This window comes from Lissotriton helveticus, chromosome 7 (genome assembly GCF_964261635.1).
Source record: "Lissotriton helveticus chromosome 7, aLisHel1.1, whole genome shotgun sequence".
Classification (NCBI taxonomy): Eukaryota; Metazoa; Chordata; class Amphibia; order Caudata; family Salamandridae; genus Lissotriton; species Lissotriton helveticus.
In genome coordinates, this window is record NC_136068.1 from 85,951,546 (window position 1) to 85,975,397 (window position 23,852).

General features: G+C 51.3%; 1 protein-coding gene across 1 annotated transcript in view; it reads left to right on the plus strand.

Annotated features, from left to right (window-relative positions):
• Positions 1-493: 493 nt before the first annotated feature.
• Positions 494-23,852, plus strand: part of TNFRSF1A (TNF receptor superfamily member 1A) — a 106,731-nt gene continuing 83,372 nt past the window's right edge. The window contains exon 1 of the mRNA XM_078651578.1: positions 494-731. Within this exon, the coding sequence (XP_078507704.1) occupies positions 693-731 (39 nt within the window). The 5' untranslated portion in view covers positions 494-692. The remainder of the gene's footprint in view (positions 732-23,852) is intronic.

Sequence of the window (23,852 nt, forward strand, 5' to 3'; positions counted from 1 at the left end):
TTGACATCTTAATTTACTCCCTGGAATACAACAGCAGCAACGGACCTCGATTTTTTCCGGGGGGCCCACGCAATTAGACAGGTGTTTTCCCTCACTTTAGTTTCAAGACACTCCTTTTCCCTCTATTGGACATGCGCCCCACACCCACTCTCATGTTTTTGCAGTTCTATATTGCGCAGACTCGACCCGAAGGTATAGGAGAGCTTTACAGGAGCACCGGTTACATTACACAATAATTTTTTGTAGGCACAGGGAAAATGAAGGGATTTGCCCAGAATCACAGGATGTTGAGCCGACGCCGAGACTTTAGCTCGCTTCCCCGAGTTCCAAAGTCGACACCTCTGGTTGATATGCCACGTCCTCTCCCTGTTTTTCTGTCCCTCTCAGTCTCTCCCTCAGCCGCATTCTCCCCTCTCCAGGCACCCCACTCTGTGCGAGATGTCTCCCTCTCGCCTCCCCTGGTCCAACACTCCTCCCTCCCTGCCACATTCCTGTAAGGGTAAGGCAGAGTGCCCGGGAGGAAGGAGGGGCGGACGCCCGGCGCTCCTCCTCCGCTCTGACTTCCTCCTACCCTGCCTGTCGCTTGGAGAGGGGCCCCACGGGGAGGGCGCCGCGGGACTTGTGTACAGCGCCCACCGGCGCCTCTAGCCGCCTGGGACCCACGGGTGAGGCCGTGACCGGGAGCCCGCGCCATGGGCGGATGTCCGGGGGCCGCCGCCGTCCCGCTGATGGTGAGTACTGGTCTCGCTATTTTATTTCAACATACTGACGTCTACTCTGTTGTGAGACCTGTGCTGGTCCGTGTTGTTGAACACGGCGGATAGACCGTAGTAAAGGGATATTGAGAGGTAAACGTCTCAGGTGTGCTGATTCGGGACTCTGGGTCGGTGACTTAAGTACTCCGCGGTGGTTTTGTGTTAGTGGGGAGTACTGGTGATGGGCTACTGGGTGACCGTGTACTAGGCGGGTGCTACACCTATACGTGACGTGATCGCCAGCAAATCTTGTCACGCTGGTGTTAATGATTTCATACTTTCAGTGATAAAGGCGAAACTACAGGTCCCAGAATGCACCTGTTTAGACTACAAAGCGTGACTCTAGCCCCCCCATTTCCTTGACGAAGGAATGAATTTTAATATAGGATGAATCCACGGGACAGTGGGAGAACAGATGCAAGGTATTTCCAGTGGGTGACTGTGTGCGGTGAGTAACTACCACTGCTCGGGTGCCACCCGTTTCCGGGCACATGAAGGTGACTTTCAACCCGTTCTGGATTTTCCTCGCACGTTTGCATTTATTTATAGCGCTTAACGTGAACGTAAAAGTATACAATACTTCTCCAGGTTTAAACACAACGCCAACGGAAAGCCAGGCGCATGTCACAAGGGACATTTAAGATCTGCTATTCGGTGAGTTTTGTGCATAGTAGCCACCCCTGTGTTAGTGTGTGTGTTTGCTGTGCAAACACTGAGCAGTCCCGGGGGGCAGTGCGCGCGGGTACCAGCGCCTGACAGTGTCTTATAACTGAGCATACATACTTGTGTCTATAACGCTGTAGTTCTCTTGACTGTCTCGCCCCATGCCAAGCCGACATCTTAAAACTCCCCGCAGCAGGATTTGACATCACCATATAAAAGTACACCATACCCCAGTACCTGTGCGCACCTTTAAATGAACCAAGTGCTGCTCCCTAGAACCTAGCCCCTTGAACGCCCTGCAGTGTCGGCTGTGCTGACGTCATCCGTTCTCGGGGTGTCATTTACAGGTGGCGAATATGATCTGTGGTTCTCTTGACGCCTGTAACTGCATGGATAAATTGTGCTGGGAATCTGACTGGCCGGGGCTAAAGTGTCGCCTTAGAAAGGGGGTGGAGAGGGTCGGACTGGCCTGTTGGGCAATCAACCAGGCAGTGCCCGAGGGGCTGCTCTCGCACGTCATTGTGGGGCTGTTCTGACAAGCCAGTGAGGGGGCAGGTGCTCTGGCTGTTACTGGGCCTGTTTTGTGGCCGGCTGGGCCTGTTTGCACTGTTGATTTCCCAGAGATTACCACAAACATTGCCTGCAGCAAATTTAAACCCACCCTGCCTTCCTTTTATTGAAAAACACCTGTACAAGTTCGAAACTGCCCTGATTTGCAAAAATGGATGGGCATTTTTTTTTTGTTTTAGATATCTAATCTGCACTTTTACTTTTGGTGCCCGGGCCCATTTTCTGTCCCAGTCCGACCCTAGGGAGAAGTTTCAGGGTGGGAGGGGGCGTCACATGGGAAGCTGGATTTGACGGACAACTTGCAAATCTATATTTTTAGATTCAGTGTGTATCTTGCAAAAACAGCAACAAAGACACACAGACAGTAATTCTGTTCCGGTTTACACAGTTGAGCTCAAAAGAGACTGCACTTAAACGGTATCACTGGGTTGAAGGCACCCGCGGCCTCGATCTCTGTGGACTGCGCAAACTCTGGGCTGTAGTAGCGGCAAGACAACACTGGTGGTTTCTGCACTTGCTGTAGAGAGGTGTGAGCGGTCTAATCACACGATTGACTCATAAAGTTGAACCGAGGGTTAAGTGTCAGCTGCACATCATTATCAATCTGCCGGGCACCAGCTGACACCCCCCCCCCACCCCCCTCCCTAACATCTGTCTTTGATATGCGACAACATTACAGTATAGTTCCGGGAGTTCTGAAATGGCTTCAAGTAGCTGAATACAGGTACCGGCACTTCTCTGTAGACAGGGAGAGTACCGGTACCATGATCCTCGGCACAGCAGGCCCAGGTTAGGTTTCTGCTTCAGTGTAGAGCACTTCCGAGCAGCTTGTAATTAACTCGGCTGAAGTATCCTTTTCCAGAGTAGCTGGTGAAGATTCCAGCTGTGTTAAATGCCCCCAAACTACAAGGGGTGAGAGGGCTTGGGTCACGCTGTGATTAACAGGACAGGGTCTCTAGTCTAGACAGACCCTGCATTGTTAATCAGATGCGCAGCGGGTGAAAGTGCCAGCATGATTTTCATTTTGTGTTGCGAGTTAATCTTCTTCTTTTTTTTTTTTTTTTTTTTTTTTTTTTTTTTTTTTTTACATTTCTCTTGTGTTTTTTAATATGTGCTGCAACTGGCACAGAAGTCTCTATGTATGATGATATGTTGCCCTTAGCTCCGCCCCTAGCCCCGCCCACTTGTCACACCTCTATTTTAATGAGTACCTTCACTTATTTTTCCCCATTTAATGCACTGCTTATTGGTGCCACTTCGATGGTTCCTCGCTTAAATACCAGTTCAGATACAGGGCCTGTCTCGTGCATACAGAGGATTGAAAGGTCATAAACCTACCTCTAAATCATAGCTTCTCTTATGGGGGACAAGGTGGTGACTTAGTTCCCCCAATGGCTTTGGCGTTAAGGGCGCGAGCTGGCTTCCTGCTATGATGACGCTGGGACACAATGAGTGCCGATGTCTCTTTAAGTGATGCATTTGTGTTGGCCCCAGCTGCAACAGAAAATAACACACTTTCCTACCCCCCTGCAGATTGCTGCTCTGAAGACCAAACACAAGGGGCAGGCACCCCATAATGTGCCCCCGTGTCGGCAGATTGCTCCCGGATACAGCAGTGGGGTGGGCCTGCATCTGTCTCAGTAGTAGCTGCTGCATGTGGCTTGCCCCCCCCCCCCCCTCTTTTCCACCACTGCTTGCACCCGCTCTTTCTCATTGTGTGTTCTTTGGCCAACTAACTTCTGTGTTTGTTTGTACAGCTCACTTTTTCCCACAGGCTCATCTTGGCATTAAATAATCCTGTTTATTGTTACCCACCTCAATGGTACTCCTTTTATTGCCCCCGGGAGGATAACCGGATGAGTGGACCCACCAAGATTTGAATCTGTGAATTAGAGGGCAAACGCAGACCCCTGTAGTAAATGCGTTAGTCCACTGAGCCATGGATGTCTTGTACAGCAGGGCATGCTGGTAGCTGTAGTCCTCTTTGTGTTTATCACTGGAAGTGCTCTTCTTCTCAGTGCAGAATATGTTGTTTTCGCTGAATATTCCTTAGTGCTGTGGATGGTGATATCTCTATAGGTCTCCGAATGTCACTCCTCCCAAGGAATTCTGGGAATTGTAGTTCTGCTGTTCTGTCTTGTAGCATGGCATGCTGATATGTATAGCGTGCATGGTTTTCTCTCCTTTGATTATGCACATGTTCTCTGACTTTTGCTGCATTGAATGGTAAAACTTATTTTTTTGTATTGGCATGCTCGTAGGTGTATGTAAGCGACTGACTCTCGCTGCTTTAAATGCTGGTACTTGTAGTTTTTGTTGTTACTTGGGGTCATAGCTGTAGTAATCTGAGTGACTCGCTGCACTGAATGCTGAAACTTGTAGTTTTTTTTCTTACTGATGACAACGCTCATATCTGTATTTCTGTGTATGTCTGTTTCTCTAGGGAATGCTAGAATCTGTAGTTCTGTGTTACTGCTGGGTATGCTGGTATCTATAGGTCTGTGGTTGTTACTTACAGCCGTATGTGCTTGTATATCTTTAGTTCTCTGAATGGGTAGTTCTGTCTTCCCGAGGGGCATGGCATATAGTATCTATAGGTCGGAGCCTCATTCTGGGATATATCCATATTTCACAATTGTTTTGTTTGCCCCGGAACGCTGTGCAGAACCCTGCTGTTTGCTTAAGATAACTCTTAAGGTCATATCAATAGGAAACACATGAGCTCATGCATTTGGTTCAGAAAACAGACACATGGACTGCACTAAACCTCGGCCAAGTGAAATGCTGCCCTTGTTACTTTTAACATGTATGGGCCTTGTGCCACTTAGGGCAAACTTTTTTTTCATTTTAAGAGACTGTGTGTAAGCCTTCTCCAGCCACTGGTTACATTTGCTCAGCAGGCTTCCCCATTGGCTCAAGACACTGTAAGTGACATCTTGAATCAGCCCACAGGAGTATTTCAGTCCCACCGTTTTCCCATTGGCTGTTTGGCGATGTCCTTCCACCTCCATTAGCCCGGCATGCCATTTAATGCACATCACAAAAAGCGTCTGAGACATCTGTGGAGCAGGCACATCTGAAAAGTGGACAATATCGAAAAAAAAAGTAACCACCTTATTTTCTGTAGCATCCATTGTGCAGATTCTTTTGTCTGCGTTCATTCTCCGATGTGCGTCAAGCCGGTTGTATTTGCCAGTGCTTGTTTTCCAAAGTTATCAGATAACGCCATGTCACCAATGACACAGTGCTCCTGTTCTGGGTTTTGGTTAACTACCTGATGCTTTCTAGGAGTGGTAGTCATCATTCATTTTAGTTGCTTAATTTGTACTAACACCTGAAAACAAAGGATTAGCGAGTAATCTAGTACATTTCTTTTTCTCTCTGGTACTTCCAATTATTCTCTCATCACTAGGATGGTTAGTGTTTCCAAAATAATGCTCGCCAGTGAAGTCTTGCTCTGCGTGCTAAAGTGCAGGCCAAGGCAGGATCTCTGACTATTTATCTGGGCCACGTTTTTATTGTGAGAGTGAAATCAAACCCGTTAATTTAGACAACTGTCTTTAAAAATGCTAATAACATGTCTATACTTCCGACATTTAAATCAATATGTGCTTTAAAATCTAAATGTGCATGTCGGGGACACTTTAGCAGAAACATGTCGACCCTTTAGAACACGGTGAAAGGAGATTAATGTCCCATATCACCGACCACTTCTTTTAACTATCATACCTTTGATCCCTGAATAAACTTAGGATATGGACAAGGGTAATGGTTTTTAATACACTTTTTCACTCCCCCACGGCCATCACTTAGATTTAGAAGTGCATCCCTGTCTCCAGGTGTATGCCCACCCTCTATCAAACCAAGTTTTTAGAGGGCGAGGACTGGTCTATGATGAAGCATGACACCGGGCGGTGTGTGAGGCCAGTCCGTAACTTTTTAGGTTTTGCCTGGCGAAAAGATGCGCTCTGCGCATCTTTTTCGCGCAGGCGAAATCCTGATGAGATCTGTAGTGTGGCTTTGGGTCGGCCCTCGTCATTCATTGGCTGGCTCCATAAATGGAGCCTAGCCATTGGACGAGGGGCCTGTCCGTCAATGCCGGACCAGATTCGGGGGCGTTCCCGACATTCTTTGGCTTTTGCCGACGTCACGCGACGCCGGGAACGCCCCCGATTCTGTTCCGGCATTGCCGGCACCTCCCTTGCTCCCCCTCCCGCTTGTTTCCTGGTGCCCGCCTTCGTGCTCCGGCCGGCCGTCGTCAGCGTCTCTCCTCCCCCTTTCCCGCCCCCTCCCGCTTGTTTTGGTGCCCGTCTTCTGCTCCGGCCGGCCGTCGTCAGCTCTCTCCTCCCCCTTTCCCGCCCCCTCCAGCTTCTCTCTGATGCCCGCCTTCCGGTGAGACACTGTGATGAATGCCACTGAAAGCCCTGGATGGACTGGGCTGGGTCCGGGTCAGTCTGCTCGGTAGTGGGCTGACTAGTGACTGTCAATGACCTCCTGCAGCGCGAAGTGCTGTTCGAAACTCGGAAGCCACCGCCTCTTAACACTAGTGAGTACGAGGAAAGCACGGGCGGCCATGCGTTGCTTTGTTAATATTGCATACAGATCTGAAATCACCGTTTGAGGAGTGGAGCCGGGGAGGGGGCGGAGCTTCGTGGCGAGAGCTCCGTAACAGACACTTGCCCTCAACCAAGCCCTCCGCCCCCTTACCACTCACACAAACAAAACGGAAGTTGTCGGAACCAAGAAGAAAAGCGAAAGGAGGTAGGGAGGGGAAAAGAAGCTGCCAGGGCTGCCATGAATATTAAAGTAAAGCTGGGTCATAAGCTTCCAGCCATGGGAGTCTGTGACTTGTAAACGGCTGATAACCCATGACCCCATGACCTCTCATGGGAACATTCACAGAGCAGCAGAACAACAGACATCCTTAGTATCGGCACAAAGCCATCGCTGGCACAGTGATTCAAGCAAGTGTATTTTGAGGGAAGGGCTGTGATAATAGCAAATATGCATTAGGTGGAGTGACCCTTGGCTTGGCTGCGGTCTTACCAGGCGCACTTACCTCCGTATCCGGCTCCACTCACGGACCCTCGACATGCCGAAACGGTGAACTAGCAGGAAGTGAAACTTATCGCACTAAGCAGCAATGCCCCTCCCCCGCAGCGCCCGCGAGCAAACAAGACAAGCATTTAGTGCAATAGGTCCTGCATTTGCGAGAGGTTAAGCTATTAGCATTGTAAATTACAATGTCTTTTATTTAGATTTAAAAAAACAAAACAAAGGCATTGTCATTTACAATGCCAAGAGCTCAGACCCAGCAAATGCGAGACCTACTGCATTGCAAATGCTTGTTTATTCTGAAAGCATGACCAGTGTACCGCACAGATGAGCCGCACAGGGTATAATGTGTCTATGATTGCTGAAAGTGACTGACAGATCGGCGTGGGCTGCAAAATGTTGTTGAACCTACCTTACGATTATGCCTCCACGTTGAACCTTCTTGGCATCTGTGAACCTAAAATCTCAAATTCGTCCCTTTCTAAGTGTTGGAAAATAACTGCACACATTAGCAGCACATTACCAGCACTCAGTTTATCGACCTCAGAAGATTGAACAGCCGTGTCGGCCCAGTCCGGATATGAAATAACGACCTGTGCAAACAAAAAATGTTAGCAGCGACTATTTTGGTTACTTGAGTCTTCCAGACAGCTCAGTTATTTCGTGGAGAGCACAGACGGGGCTGCTCTGCCACATTCAATAAACAGAAGCGCCACTGGCAATTGATGATCACTGTGACACTCCCCCATATTGAGCGCTGAAAAGTCCAGGTCAAGAAAAGATGCCTTAGTACTTGATTAACTGTGTAGTCAGAAACCTTCGAATAGCACGGCTATTTGCAAATGAAGGGTTGGCCTCTAAATGATGGATTTATGACTAGCTGAGGACTGCCGGTCAATCAAAATCGACTGACTCAAAAAACATAGTGCTTACCGACTTATCAAGGACACTGTGTAACGCCGCAAGTAAAAGTGAAACAAAAACAAGCATTGGAAATGCAATAGGTCTCGCATCAGGAAAGTTTGAGCTATTGGTCTTATAAATGGCATTTTTATTTATTTATGTGTTTGTTAAAAAAGCTAAATTAATAGCTTTGTCATTTACAATGCCAATAGTTATAACTTTCGCAAATGTGACACCTATAGCATTTGTAATGCAACATGTTTTTTATTTACGTGATTTAGATGTATTGATATTACAAATAACAATGGCTTTTATTTTTTTTGTTAAATTATTTGTTAAATAATGTATTTAATTTGTAATGGCAATAGCTTAAACTTTTGTAAATACCTTTTGTGAAGATTATATTCAGAGTTTTATATTGTGACGAAAATCCAAGAACAGAAGTGAAATATTAACATCTTTTTGTGATTTGTAATAAAGCGTGAACGCTTGAAAACAGCTTGAAACATTGAAAGAACATATTTGAACCAGCCTTTGACAATAAATTATGACGTAATGCAGCTAACACAAATGTAACGTGTGAAACTGCAGACTGTTATGTTCAGCCAGAGTGGAGCTTCAGAGTGGAGCTTCAGAGTGCAGAGTGGAGCTTCAGAGTGGAGCTTCAGAGTGCAGAGTGGAGCTTCAGAGTGGAGCTTCAGAGTGCAGAGTGGAGCTTCAGAGTGGAGCTTCAGAGTGGAGCTTCAGAGTGGAGCTTCAGAGTGGAGCTTCAGAGTGGAGCTTCAGAGTGGAGCTTCAGAGTGGAGCTTCAGAGTGGAGCTTCAGAGTGCAGAGTGGAGCTTCAGAGTGGAGCTTCAGAGTGCAGAGTGGAGCTTCAGAGTGGAGCTTCAGAGTGCAGAGTGGAGCTTCAGAGTGGAGCTTCAGAGTGCAGAGTGGAGCTTCAGAGTGGAGCTTCAGAGTGCAGAGTGGAGCTTCAGAGTGCAGAGTGGAGCTTCAGAGTGCAGAGTGGAGCTTCAGAGTGGAGCTTCAGAGTGGAGCTTCAGAGTGGAGCTTCAGAGTGGAGCTTCAGAGTGGAGCTTCAGAGTGGAGCTTCAGAGTGGAGCTTCAGAGTGGAGCTTCAGAGTGGAGCTTCAGAGTGCAGAGTGGAGCTTCAGAGTGGAGCTTCAGAGTGCAGAGTGGAGCTTCAGAGTGGAGCTTCAGAGTGCAGAGTGGAGCTTCAGAGTGCAGAGTGGAGCTTCAGAGTGCAGAGTGGAGCTTCAGAGTGGAGCTTCAGAGTGCAGAGTGGAGCTTCAGAGTGCAGAGTGGAGCTTCAGAGTGGAGCTTCAGAGTGCAGAGTGGAGCTTCAGAGTGCAGAGTGGAGCTTCAGAGTGGAGCTTCAGAGTGCAGAGTGGAGCTTCAGAGTGGAGCTTCAGAGTGCAGAGTGGAGCTTCAGAGTGGAGCTTCAGAGTGCAGAGTGGAGCTTCAGAGTGCAGAGTGGAGCTTCAGAGTGCAGAGTGGAGCTTCAGAGTACAGAGTGGAGCTTCAGAGTACAGAGTGGAGCTTCAGAGTACAGAGTGGAGCTTCAGAGTACAGAGTGGAGCTTCAGAGTACAGAGTGGAGCTTCAGAGTGGAGCTTCAGAGTGGAGCTTCAGAGTGGAGCTTCAGAGTGGAGCTTCAGAGTGGAGCTTCAGAGTGGAGCTTCAGAGTGGAGCTTCAGAGTGGAGCTTCAGAGTGGAGCTTCAGAGTGGAGCTTCAGAGTGGAGCTTCAGAGTGCAGCTTCAGAGTGCAGCTTCAGAGTGGAGCTTCAGAGTGCAGCTTCAGAGTGCAGAGTGGAGCTTCAGAGTGCAGATTCAGAGTGCAGATTCAGAGTGGAGCATCAGAGTGCAGATTCAGAGTGGAGCTTCAGAGTGGAGCTTCAGAGTGGAGCTTCAGAGTGGAGCTTCAGAGTGGAGCTTCAGAGTGGAGCTTCAGAGTGGAGCTTCAGAGTGCAGCTTCAGAGTGCAGCTTCAGAGTGCAGCTTCAGAGTGCAGCTTCAGAGTGCAGCTTCAGAGTGCAGAGTGGAGCTTCAGAGTGCAGATTCAGAGTGCAGAGTGGAGCTTCAGAGTGCAGATTCAGAGTGGAGCATCAGAGTGCAGATTCAGAGTGGAGCATCAGAGTGCAGATTCAGAGTGGAGCTTCAGAGTGGAGCTTCAGAGTGCAGATTCAGAGTGGAGCTTCAGAGTGCAGAGTGGAGCTTCAGAGTGCAGAGTGGAGCTTCAGAGTGCAGATTCAGAGTGGAGCTTCAGAGTGCAGAGTGGAGCTTCAGAGTGCAGATTCAGAGTGGAGCTTCAGAGTGCAGAGTGGAGCTTCAGAGTGGAGCTTCAGAGTGCAGATTCAGAGTGGAGCATCAGAGTGCAGATTCAGAGTGGAGCTTCAGAGTGGAGCTTCAGAGTGCAGATTCAGAGTGGAGCTTCAGAGTGGAGCTTCAGAGTGCAGATTCAGAGTGGAGCTTCAGAGTGCAGAGTGGAGCTTCAGAGTGCAGAGTGGAGCTTCAGAGTGCAGATTCAGAGTGGAGCTTCAGAGTGCAGAGTGGAGCTTCAGAGTGCAGATTCAGAGTGGAGCTTCAGAGTGGAGCTTCAGAGTGGAGCTTCAGAGTGGAGCTTCAGAGTGCAGATTCAGAGTGGAGCTTCAGAGTGCAGAGTGGAGCTTCAGAGTGGAGCTTCAGAGTGCAGAGTGGAGCTTCAGAGTGGAGCATCAGAGTGGAGCTTCAGAGTGGAGCTTCAGAGTGGAGCATCAGAGTGGAGCATCAGAGTGGAGCATCAGAGTGGAGCATCAGAGTGGAGCATCAGAGTGGAGCATCAGAGTGGAGCATCAGAGTGGAGCATCAGAGTGGAGCATCAGAGTGGAGCATCAGAGTGGAGCATCAGAGTGGAGCTTCAGAGTGGAGCTTCAGAGTGGAGCTTCAGAGTGGAGCTTCAGAGTGGAGCTTCAGAGTGGAGCTTCAGAGTGGAGCTTCAGAGTGGAGCTTCAGAGTGGAGCTTCAGAGTGGAGCTTCAGAGTGGAGCTTCAGAGTGGAGCTTCAGAGTGGAGCTTCAGAGTGGAGCTTCAGAGTGGAGCTTCAGAGTGGAGCTTCAGAGTGGAGCTTCAGAGTGGAGCTTCAGAGTGGAGCTTCAGAGTGCAGAGTGGAGCTTCAGAGTGCAGATTCAGAGTGGAGCTTCAGAGTGCAGAGTGGAGCTTCAGAGTGCAGAGTGGAGCTTCAGAGTGCAGAGTGGAGCTTCAGAGTGGAGCTTCAGAGTGCAGAGTGGAGCTTCAGAGTGCAGAGTGGAGCTTCAGAGTGGAGCTTCAGAGTGGAGCTTCAGAGTGGAGCTTCAGAGTGGAGCTTCAGAGTGGAGCTTCAGAGTGGAGCTTCAGAGTGGAGCTTCAGAGTGGAGCTTCAGAGTGGAGCTTCAGAGTGGAGCTTCAGAGTGGAGCTTCAGAGTGGAGCTTCAGAGTGGAGCTTCAGAGTGCAGAGTGGAGCTTCAGAGTGCAGAGTGGAGCTTCAGAGTGCAGAGTGGAGCTTCAGAGTGGAGCTTCAGAGTGGAGCTTCAGAGTGGAGCTTCAGAGTGTCAAGAGCAATGCCAATAGCTCTAACTTTAACAAAGGCAAAACCATTGCATTGTAAATGCTTGTTATGAGATGCCCCCATTGGCAACGCATTTCCCCCTAACTCTAGATACCTTTTAGGAACACAATCTAGGGGCAGTCTTCTTTTGTGCATTCATAGTAGAGTGGAGGCTGGCTTGCCCCTTAGCCTCGAGCCACTGGTTCCCACCCTTGGCATCTGCTGAGGTTAGTGTGTATGTGTCATCTAAAAGTATTCCATTTGGATGGCAGAAAAGGTTTTTTACTCCATTTATGTGATGCGTATTTTATTAATGATAAAGAAAGTGACATGTCCAGGTAACCCAAACCAAACACATCTCTAACGCTCAAACTTATCCTCTGCAACTGTCCCATCCTACATTGTATCAATTAAAAGCTGTAGCTGGTCCCTTTCAGGATCTCAGGCCAACATAAGACTTAACATTTTTTATCTATGTTAGAAGGGGCGATCTCAGAGGGCCAGGTTGTGCTCACCTGACCACCCCAGGACCCACCTCTCCCACCCAACTTGCCGAGTCTTGATTGTGAAGTCCCCACCGGGGAGGACTTCGGGTCTAGGATCGTACCCACTGAACTCACACCACACTACGAACAGACACCACACCGTTGGGTTCAAGTAAAAGTTCTTTATGTACGAAATAAAATGAGGAAGGCACTCTTATATACACCATGGTCGCGGGACCACTAGATTGTTGCAGATTCGGGAAGGGGGGAGCGGGACAGTCTTATAGTCTCTGGGACAGTACGAGGCGTACCTTCCGCACAGCTCTCAATCCTCGAGCCGGGAAGTACGGGAGACTGGTCGTACTGGCTGCCTCACCTCCGTCAAGACGGCTCAGGTCGTGATGGGGATCTCGATGGTCCAGCCGGACCAGAGTACTCCTCGAGCCGCGACGAGGTCAGCAGGGCTCGATCTGGAGAAGTCCGGGAGGAGCCGCGACAGCGTCAGCAGGGCCCCAGTGGTTATAGTTCAGCTTGAGCCGTGACAGCGTCAGCAGGGCTCCGGTGGTTCAGCTTGAGCCGCAACAGCGTCAGCAGGGCTCCGATGGTTTCCGATGAGTTCGTCTTAGGTCAGCCGCGATCAGATCAGCAGGGCTTCAGGTCCAGGATACAACTGCCCGCTAGATGTCGGGCGGGCCCAGTTATAGTCCTTCTGCTCTTTGATCTCCGGACCCTCGCAGGCGGAGGTCTCAAGCCCTGGGGGCTGGTTGTTGGCGAGGTCCGGCGGTTGGCTCTTTGATCCCTTTGAAAGATGGGTCCGGGAATTCCCAGACGCCCAGCAGGTCTGGAGCCAGCCCTCGGGGAGGCCAGAGGAGCGATCGAAACTGGGCCCCAGGGGAGGCCCGAAGGTGTGACGGAAACCAGTCTCTCAGGGGAGGCCGGAGGGGCCATCGAAACTCTCTGGCTTATCTCACTCGGGGAGCGCTTTACTCCCCAGCCAGGACTGGCGCGCCTTTGGAGTCTGGGTTTCGCTGGGGCCGGGGTCACGCTAGGCCCAGGGAGGCAGGGACCTCGGGCAGGGAACATGGCTGCCGGGCCTTGTGGGGCATGCAAGGGTAGGCGCTCGGGGCCGGGAGCAGGACGGGGACATGCGGTCTGGTCGGGGGTGTACGGGGGTTCGGCTCATCGGGGGTGAGACGACCAGGCTGCGGGGTGCAGGCTATTCTTATGGGGGCGCTGCGCAGGGGCTCAGGGTGCAGGCCTACGCTCACAGGGCTCTGAGGGACAGAGACGGGCCACGCCGCGAGGCCGGGTCCAACACGCGTCCCCCCCCCAGCTGAAGGCGGGAGAACTACCCATCCTCTTGGGGGTTCTCTTCGCTGAGGCGGAAGAATCGGGACAGGCCGTCTGCGTTGGCGTGGTCAACACCAGGCCGGTGCTCAACAGTGAAGTCCATCCCCTGGAGTGAGATGGACCAGCGCAGCAATTTGGGATTTTCCCCTCTCATCTGCATTAGCCACCTGAGGGGTTGGTGGTCGGTCTGGACCCGGAAGTGAGTACCGAACAGGTAGGGCCTCAGCTTCTTCAGGGCCCAAACCACCGCGAAGGCCTCCCGCTCGATGGTGCTCCACCTTTGTTCTCGAGGGAGTAGCCTCCGGCTAATGAATGCCACTGGTTGGTCCAGGCCGTTCTCGTTCACCTGGGACAGGACCGCTCCGATGCCATGCTCGGACGCGTCCGTCTGGACTACAAACTCTCGTGAGTAGTCGGGGGCTTGTAGGATGGGGGCAGTGCACATGGCGTCTTTCAAGGTTTCGAACGCCTCTTGGCAGGTGGGGGTCCAGCTGACTTTCTTCGGCTGGTTTTCGGAGGTTAATTCCGTGAGGGGGGCTACGATGCTGCCGTAATTTTTGATGAACCGGCGGTAGTACCCCGTGAGCCCTAGAAACGCCCGTACTTCCGTCTGGGTCGTGGGGGCCTCCCAGGCCACGATGGCATCAATCTTGGGCTGGAGGGGGGCTACGAGGCCGCTTCCGACCTGGTGCCCGAGGTAGATCACGGACCCCTGTCCGATCTGGCACTTGCTTGCCTTAATGGTGAGACCAGCCTGTCTCAGGGCGGTCAGCACCGCCCAGAGGTGCTGGAGGTGCTCGGACCAGTGGGAACTGTAGACGGCGATATCGTCCAGATACGCCGCGCTGAACTCTTCCAACCCAGCCAGAACCTGGTTCACTAGCCTCTGGAAGGTGGCGGGGGCGTTCTTCATTCCGAAGGGCATCACCCGGAAATGGTAGTGACCATCCGGGGTGGAAAAAGCGGATCTTTCCTTAGCTCCCTCGGTGAGGGCAATCTGCCAGTATCCACTGGTCAGGTCGAACGTGCTTAGGAAGCGAGCAGCCCCGAGGCGATCGATAAGCTCGTCGGCTCGGGGGATGGGATGAGCATCGGTTCTGGTGACTGCGTTGAGCCCGCGGTAGTCAACGCAGAACCTCAGCTCGGGAACAGCCCCGGGGGCGGCTGCCTTCGGAACCAGGACCACGGGGCTAGCCCATGGGCTGTCAGAGGCTTCGACCACCCCGAGGGCTAACATCTTCGATACCTCGGCCTTGATGCAGGCCTGGACTCGGTCAGGGACGCGGTAGGCTCTGTGCCGTACCGGAGGGCTGTCCCCGGTGTCCACGTCATGGACGCACCAGCTGGTGACGCCGGGGGTGAGGGAGAAGAGGTCCGAGAACTGTCCCAAGAACTGGCGACAGTCCTCGCGCTGCTCGGGGGAGAGGGAGGAGGAGAGACGCACTCCCTCTACGGAGCCATCTTTTTCTTTCGTGGACAGGAGATCGGGGAGAGGCTTAGTTTCTTCTTCTTCCCCATCGTCCGTGGCGAGGAGCAAGCTCAACTCGGACCGGGCGAAGTGGGGCTTGAGGCGGTTCACGTGAAGGACCCGCAAGGGGTTCCTGGGGGACTCTACGTCGATGAGGTAGGTCACCTGACTTTTGCGCTCTACCACCTTGAAGGGCCCTGTCCACTTGTCTTGCAGGGCACAGGGCTCTACGGGGGCCATCACCCAGACCTGTTGTCCGGGCTGGAACTCGACCAGAGTGGCATTCTGGTCGTACCACCGTTTCATTTCTTCTTGGCTGGCCTCGAGGTTGGCCTCGGCCAGTTCTCGGAACTTCCTCGTCTGGTTCCAGAGGGCTAGGATGTATCGAAACACATCGGGAGGGGGCTCAGGGGCCGCCGTCTCCCAACCTTCCTTGACCAGGCTGAGGGGTCCTCGGACGGGGTGCCCGTAGAGCAGCTCGAAAGGGCTGAACCCCAGTGACTTCTGGGGGACTTCACGGTACGCGAAGAGGAGACAGGGGAGGAGGACGTCCCACTTACGCCTCAGGGGCTCTTCGAGACCCATGATCATCCCTTTGAGGGTCCGGTTGAAGCGTTCTACCAGACCGTTCCCCTGGGGGTGATAGGGGGTGGTGAACTTGTAGGTCACCCCACATTGCTGCCAGAGGGACTTCATGTATTTTGAGATGAAGTTAGTCCCTCGGTCGCTGACGACTTCTCGGGGGAAACCTACCCTAGAGAAGATCCCCATGAGGGCCCGCCCCACCACGGGGGCGGTCACCGTTCGGAGGGGAATGGCTTCGGGGTAGCGGGTGGCATGGTCCACCAAGACAAGGATAAAGCGGTGGCCCAGGGAGGTCCGGGGGTCGAGGGGACCCACAATGTCGATTCCTACCCTCTCAAAGGGGGTACTGACCACGGGGAAGGGTTGGAGAGGAGCCTTGCGCCTTCCGCCGCTCTTTCCGCTGGACTGACACGTGGGGCAGGACTTACAGTGGGCCTCCACATCGGAGCGCATGCCCGGCCAGTAGAAGTGGGTGACCAGGCGATGGTACGTTTTATCCTGTCCCAAGTGTCCCGCCAGGGGTACGTCATGGGCCAGGTTGAGGAGAAAACCGCGGAAGCGTAGGGGGACCACCAGCACTCGGCCAGACCCTAGCTCGGCGGACTTTTGCTCGCTGTACAAGAGGCCGTTTTCCCAATATACCAAGTGGGAGCAGGACTGGTCACCGGCGGCCTGGGCGGCGGCCTGCTGTCGCGGCCCAACCAAGGACGGACAGGAGGTCTGCTCTAGGCAGAATTCTTCTCGGGACGGTCCTCCTTCCTGGCACCACTGGGCTAGCTCGGGAAGGTCGCCCGGGCTCGGGGTCGGTTCGACGCCAGGGCCGAGGGGACCTGCGTCGGGGGGGGAAGCTCTCTCCGGGGAACAGCTCAGGGGTCTCAGACGGTTCAGGGACCTCGGGGTCCTCTGGGGTCGCTGGTGCCGCCTCTAAGGTCGCCCTTTCGGGGGTGGCTCTTCGGGCGGTCATCGACCTGGTGCTCACACAGGCCCATTCGGGCAGGCCCACCATCTCCAGGTGGGTCCTTTTCTCAACCCGCTGCCAGGGGGAGCTCTCTAGATCGTTGCCGAGCAGGCAGTCCACGGGCATGTCGGAGCGGACCGCCACTCGCAACTCTCCAGAGACGCCTCCCCATTCGAACGGGACTTGCGCTATCCGGCAGATGCGGACGGAGTTATCGGCGGCGATCACCCTGCAGGAGATGTGGAGAACAATCTGGGCTTCGGTGACTAGATGCCATTTGACGGCGGTGATACTGGCCCCAGTGTCTCTGAGCGCCCCTATGTGATGGCCATTGACAGTCACCTGCTGTCGGTACTTCTCTGTGTTGTCGGGCAGGGGAGCTCCGGGGACCATCTCCCTATCACCCAGGGAGACTAACATCATCGCTGCGGGGTCAGTTCCCTCGAACTCCTCTTCTCCCTCCTCTTCTTCTAAGGCTACTGAGGTGATGTGGCGCGCTGGGGGCCCTGCAGCGGCCGGCTTCTTGAACAAAGGGCAGCGGGGGTCATTGGCATAATGCCCTAGCTGTTGGCAATGGAAGCAGGCTTGGCTGACTCGGGGCCCTGGCTTGGCTGGGGGAAACCCTGCGCGCGCTGTGGGAGGCGAGGAGCTGGGCTGGTTTCTAGGGGGACTGCGCGGGGCTCCTCCCTGGGACCCCCTCTGTCTATTCTGGTTTCCCCCTCCCCTCTGGCGGGACGTTCCCTGTTCATTTCGGCCAGAGTCTCCCCCGGGCCCCCGGAGGACTCTGGTGCTCACCCAGCGATCGGCCTCAACAGCCAGCTTCCGGGGGTCAGCCAGCTTGCTGTCCAGGAGGTGCTGTCGGAGCTCCACAAAGCAGTTCAGAGACAAATGTTCGTAGGCAATGAGGTCAATGAGCCCCTCGAAGGTGGATACTTTGCTGCCCTTGATCCACCCTTCTAGGGCTCGAGTGTAGAAGTTGACGTATTCCACCCATGTGGTGCCGGGGATCTTCTTGCAGTCTCTAAAGCGTTGACGGTACATTTCTGGGGTGAGCCCGTACCTGGTGAGGAGGGCGTCCTTCATGTGGCTGTAGGAGGTCTGCTCGGCAGACGGTAGGTCGAGTAGGGTGTCTCTCCCCTCACTCAGGAATCGCCCCCACAGCCCGGCTCCCCAATCTTTCTGCGGAACTCGGTGCGAGGTCATGGCGACCTCGTAGGCCTTGAACCATTGCTGGATGTCATCGTTTTTATAATATTCTTTGACCACATCCTTGGGGATGTGGACCTTGGGTTCCACCGGGGGAACAGACTCTCGGGTCGCTGCTGTTTTGTTGTTTTCGTTCCGGGCCTTTAGTTCTATTTCCAATAGGCTGCGCTCGTGCTCCAGCTGGAGCTTCTTTCCGTCATGTTCTCGCTGGAGCTTCTTCTCCTCTAGTTCTCCTTGTAGCCGCAGCTGCTCGATGGCTAGCTTCTTCTCGGCCAGCTTGAGTTCTCCTTCCATCTTCAAACGGGCTAGTTCTAGCTCGTGGTTCCGGTCGCGTTCTCGGTCGGTCATCTCTTCTCGAGACAGACCTCTCTCCGTGCTGCGAGTCCGCGTCGGGGACTCGGTTCTGTCTCGCTCTGGGGCGTTGGTTTCGATCAGGGGGGCTCCCCCTCCATCGGCTTCTGTCGGTGCTGGAGGTTGGGCTCCGGACTCCACCCAGGCGGTCAGAGCTTGTTGGAAGTCCTCTTTGGTGTTTAATCCCGTTGACGGGATATGGAGATCTTTGCAGAATTGCTTGAGCTCACGGTGCGAATAGTCCTTCAGACGCTCCATCTGGAAGGTGGTCTCGTCGTTTGTGAGGCTCATGGTTGTTCTTTGTTCGGGTAGTGTGTCAGTACTGTACGATCCCTAGACGTGGGTTCTTATCGCGACGCTGCCACCAATGTTAGAAGGGGCGATCTCAGAGGGCCAGGTTGTGCTCACCTGACCACCCCAGGACCCACCTCTCCCACCCAACTTGCCGAGTCTTGATTGTGAAGTCCCCACCGGGGAGGACTTCGAGTCTAGGATCGTACCCACTGAACTCACACCACACTACGAACAGACACCACACCGTTGGGTTCAAGTAAAAGTTCTTTATGTACGAAATAAAATGAGGAAGGCACTCTTATATACACCGTGGTCGCGGGACCACTAGATTGTTGCAGATTCGGGAAGGGGGAGCGGGACAGTCTTATAGTCTCTGGGACAGTACGAGGCGTACCTTCCGCACAGCTCTCAATCCTCGAGCCGGGAAGTACGGGAGACTGGTCGTACTGGCTGCCTCACCTCCGTCAAGACGGCTCAGGTCGTGATGGGGATCTCGATGGTCCAGCCGGACCAGAGTACTCCTCGAGCCGCGACGAGGTCAGCAGGGCTCGATCTGGAGAAGTCCGGGAGGAGCCGCGACCGCGTCAGCAGGGCCCCAGTGGTTATAGTTCAGCTTGAGCCGCGACAGCGTCAGCAGGGCTCCGATGGTTCAGTTCAGCTTGAGCCGCGACAGCGTCAGCAGGGCTCCGATGGTTACAAGAGGACGAGCCGCGACAACGTCAGCAGGGCTCCGGTGGTTCAGCTTGAGCCGCGACAGCGTCGGCAGGGCTCCGATGGTTTCCGATGAGTTCGTCTTAGGTCAGCCGCGATCAGATCAGCAGGGCTTCAGGTCCAGGATACAACTGCCGGCTAGATGTCGGGCGGGCCCAGTTATAGTCCTTCTGCTCTTTGATCTCCGGACCCTCGCAGGCGGAGGTCTCAAGCCCTGGGGGCTGGTCGTTGGCGAGGTCCGGCGGTTGGCTCTTTGATCCCTTTGAAAGATGGGTCCGGGAATTCCCAGACGCCCAGCAGGTCTGGAGCCAGCCCTCGGGGAGGCCAGAGGTGCGATCGAAACTGGGCCCCAGGGGAGGCCCGAAGGTGTGACGGAAACCAGTCTCTCAGGGGAGGCCGGAGGGGCCATCGAAACTCTCTGGCTTATCTCACTCGGGGAGCGCTTTACTCCCCAGCCAGGACTGGCGCGCCTTTGGAGTCTGGGTTTCGCTGGGGCCGGGGTCACGCTAGGCCCAGGGAGGCAGGGAACATGGCTGCCGGGCCTTGTGGGGCATGCAAGGGTAGGCGCTCGGGGCCGGGAGCAGGACGGGGACATGCGGTCTGGTCGGGGGTGTACGGGGGTTCGGCTCATCGGGGGTGAGACGACCAGGCTGCGGGGTGCAGGCTATTCTTATGGGGGCGCTGCGCAGGGGCTCAGGGTGCAGGCCTACGCTCACAGGGTTCTGAGGGACAGAGACGGGCCACGCCGCGAGGCCGGGTCCAACAATCTACATATGGTACAGTGAAAATAAAAATCTGAAAAGATGACTTTGCGTATCCTCCAACCATAAAGTAAGCCCCAGCTCCCACCAGTACAACCCTAAGGGTGGAATTCGAAGGAAGAGATGTGAGCCCTTCAGACATTTACCTTCCTGGGGGTTCAGACGGACTTTATAATCCAAAGTAACCCTGGGCGAAGTACTATGCTACGCTTGCGTAGTTTGCGCTAAGCGAATTGCACGTAGCACAGTGCAAACGCACGTAGCGGTAATTTTTTGCTTGCTCGCGGTCCTCAACGTCAAGTTGGCGACCGCGAGCGAGCAAAATGACATCCCGGCTGGACCTTTTCCTCGTTCGCGATCAGCAACATCAAGTTGCCGATCACAAGCATGGAAAATAAACCTCCCAGCGAGATTCTCAACGCGGGGAGGTCAGGTTTCACATTGCGAGTGGCCGTGTATGCTCACGACCGCTCGCGATGAGAAACTACCAGTCTGAATTGACAAAGCTGCCGCTCGAGTAGAAATCTACTCGAGCGGCAGAAAACGACCGCTTGCATTGTGCAAGATGCGGATTGCACAGTGCGAACAAGCATCCGCACTGTGCAATCAGTGCAAACAGCATTTTGCACAGTACACTACGCAGTTCGCATAGCTACGCATAGGGCATTTCGCGTAGCTATGCGTAGTGCTACTACACGAACTACGCCCAGAGTTAATCGAAAGCAGTCAACTCAGCCCCATACAGAGCATTTGGGATGACTTACCCTTTGCATTCAGGGTCCACAGAGGGGCCCTTATGCTGGGCAGCAAACTTAACTGTACCTCTGTCGTGGAAAATGCCCAGACCTTTATGTTATTGAAGTTTTCCAATAAGACCAAAGAACTTGGAAACGTAATCCTTAAATATTTGCAAGAGTTTACGTTCCCAAGTTTTGGGCCTAAAAGCAAACCAGCTAAATTTGGACTTTAAAAAACCATAAATAAAGCATAATATTTGGTTTTCCTTGTATTCACCATCGACCTATTTGGGATACTTATGAAGCACACAGACTTTCAAACTTAGATTTGAGCTCCTCAATGGTTGAATTCATTATTACTAAATCTGCAAACAAGCTACACAAACAACGGTATTCAGCAGGGACTGCGGGAGCTCAGCCGGATGCAGGCTAAGGTATTCTAAGGTGTTTTTGATAGGAATTCTCTAAAATAACCACATTTTTCCATCTCAAACTGCTCTAAATTTCTACCATGCTGACTCTAACAACAGATAACGGACCAATTGAAACTTTCCAGGAACTCCATTTACTCCAAAGAGTCAGAAAGTCGACCAGTGAAAAGGCTGCCAGTAATCAACAAAGTAGCAACAAAGCTGTCCCAGCAACTCCACCAATTTCTGGATGATCGCTAAGCGGTCAAAATAAACCATTTACAACCTCCCTGTTCTTGAAGGACTACATTATTAAACTCTATCCACCCATTTATCTGGACCTGTACAATCTTAGACATAATGTTGGCACATACACCAATTTAAGAAACTAAACCGCATTTTGCAGAATCTCTCTGAGCGGTCTATTAAAGAATGGTTACGTTGATTCCCCACACCATGGGTTGGAAAGTTTACCAGTCATCCTACATGTCGGAAGATACAGTGTAAGTTGAAGAGTCCACTAATTGGTATTGTGACATGCTACGGTTCTCGTAGATGACCTGGCCCCAACCTCCCTACTAATTTTCATACATTACTATTCATATTTTACATTTTCAAGCAATCAATTCTTAAAGTTGGCAAACAATTCTACATCTACTGCATAACTTGAATATAAGTATGGGGAGATGTATAAGATTTCATTGAACAATGGATTCATAGAACACCTTTACTGAAAAAAAGATTTTACCTTAACTTTTCAATAGAAATTTGCAATATGAACGACATTTACCATTTCATAGAAACCAATTCTTAGAATCTCATAATTTTTCGGAATTGGCTTTTGCATGCTTATTTTTTAAGGTGTAAATGCAATGGTTGCAGGTCTTATTTTCAGAAACAATTTTGCCGGAGGTATTTCTTTCAATGCTTTAGTTCATGGAATAGTTCAAATTTATCTTTCCCAGTGTCAAACAATTACTTTAGATTCCTCTAATTTGCTAACCCTGCACCACACCTAAACACCATTCATACTTTACCTTCTCAGAACCCCTTGACATCATTTGTCGCTGCCCTCTAAAACTCCGCACCATGCCTGAACGACACCCATATCTGACCCCTTAACACTCTTTCTACCCCATAACTCTGCCGATCTCTAAACCTTTTAAGTTAAAAAAATATTTATTGAAGAAAAAGCATATCCCAATACAGCAAGCAAAATTACAATATAAAGTTATATGAGGCAACCATTGAATACATAGAGGAAATGAATACACATATTATCAAAAAATGATCTACCGAAGCAGAGAGGATTGACAATCATAGAAATAAGAATATCATATAGTATATAAACTATAACATAAAGAAAGTATAATTAAGGCCGATCTCTAAACCTTGAAACCCCCTCACTACACCTAAATCACACCCATCCGTGATACGTGGGTTACGCTCATCCCTTAGCTCTAAAACCTCTCACTATCCCAACATTCCACCCATTCATTAACACCAAAAACTCTTGTTGCACCTAAATCCCATCCATCCTGACTCCTAAAAACCCCATAACACCCCTAAACTCAACGCATCCCTGAACTCTAAAGACACCATTCTACACCTAAACTCCACAGATCCTTGTATCCTTAAACAGCACAACCTTTCTAACTCCCATCCATGCCTAAACCCTAAAACTTTCTACCCGTAAACTCCACCAATCCCTGACCCCTACAACCCTTCACCACCCCTAAACTCTACCCATCACCAAACCCTAAAACACTCAACAGCTGCAGATACTGCTGATCTGTGAAACCTAAAAACCCCTCAAAACCCTTACACTCCACCCACCCCTGAACCGTAAAAATCTCTCACCACTCCTAAACACACCTAAAAAACCCTCACCACCTCTAAACTCTACCCATTCCTGATCCTTTAAAAAAAAGTCACCACCGCTATACTTCACTCATCCTAGAACCCTAAAAATCAATTTCTATGCTTAAAAGCCCCCATCCCTGAATCCAAAAATTCCTCACTACCCATAAACTCCACCCAAGTTTAACGTAATTTTTGATTTCTTCTTAGTTATGTTTCCTTTGAATTCTTCCTTTTGATTTTCGATTTATTGGTTTTTCCTTAAAATTTTGGTTTCCATGATTTGGTGTCCTCCAATGTGGTTTCTCAGTTTTTGTTTATCCGTTAATTTACACACATCAGCAAGGAGATGTGACAGTCATACAAGTTAGACAAAAATTAAGACCAGGAACTTCAAGATCATTAATCCATTTCTTTCATGTTGAGCATTTGTGCTTCTTAAAATAGTTTGAGAAACTGCAGGGTTGTTAAAACATTGTCACTACTCAAGACATTTGCGACATCCCCCTTTTTATCATAATTAATTTCAAACTCCGTAGTACGTTGACTCTCCCACAACGTATTCTAATACTTTAAGTTGGAATAAATACGTAGTCTCCGGGGGGTAGGAAGTTGGAATAGTGGAATAGGGAGCGTGCTTCCTTGTGAGGGTGTTTCAAATTTACCAGAATCTACAATCATTGTATGCTGACCCGTTCTTCTTAATCACTAACTTTAAAAACTATAGCCATAAAAAAATTCTGCTGAAACAGACATATAATCTGTGGTTGCTATTGAAGCAAAATCTAAAAGTACACTGACCGGAACGTCGAAAGAGGAACCTTGCCTCAAGCACACACAGTTTAACTGAGACAGCATTGTTCCCATAACCAAGGCATTCATCTCAGGCGCCTGGCTAGAAGGCACATCATATACTAGGAGAGATCTTTCAAGCAAACATTGATGGGATCAGAGTTAATTTGCAGGTTAAAATCCTCCCTCACCACCTTTTATTGTTTGGGGATTTGTTTATCAAAATCTTGGCTAATCGTTTTGCAGCATGACCAGTGAAGTTAACTGTTGTATATTTATACTTACTTCAATATGGCTACTTGGTGTCGGTAGTCCTTTCTTAGTGTTCATATCTTACCTATCCCCATAGTACCTAAGAGTGTTCTCTCTAGTATGTGAA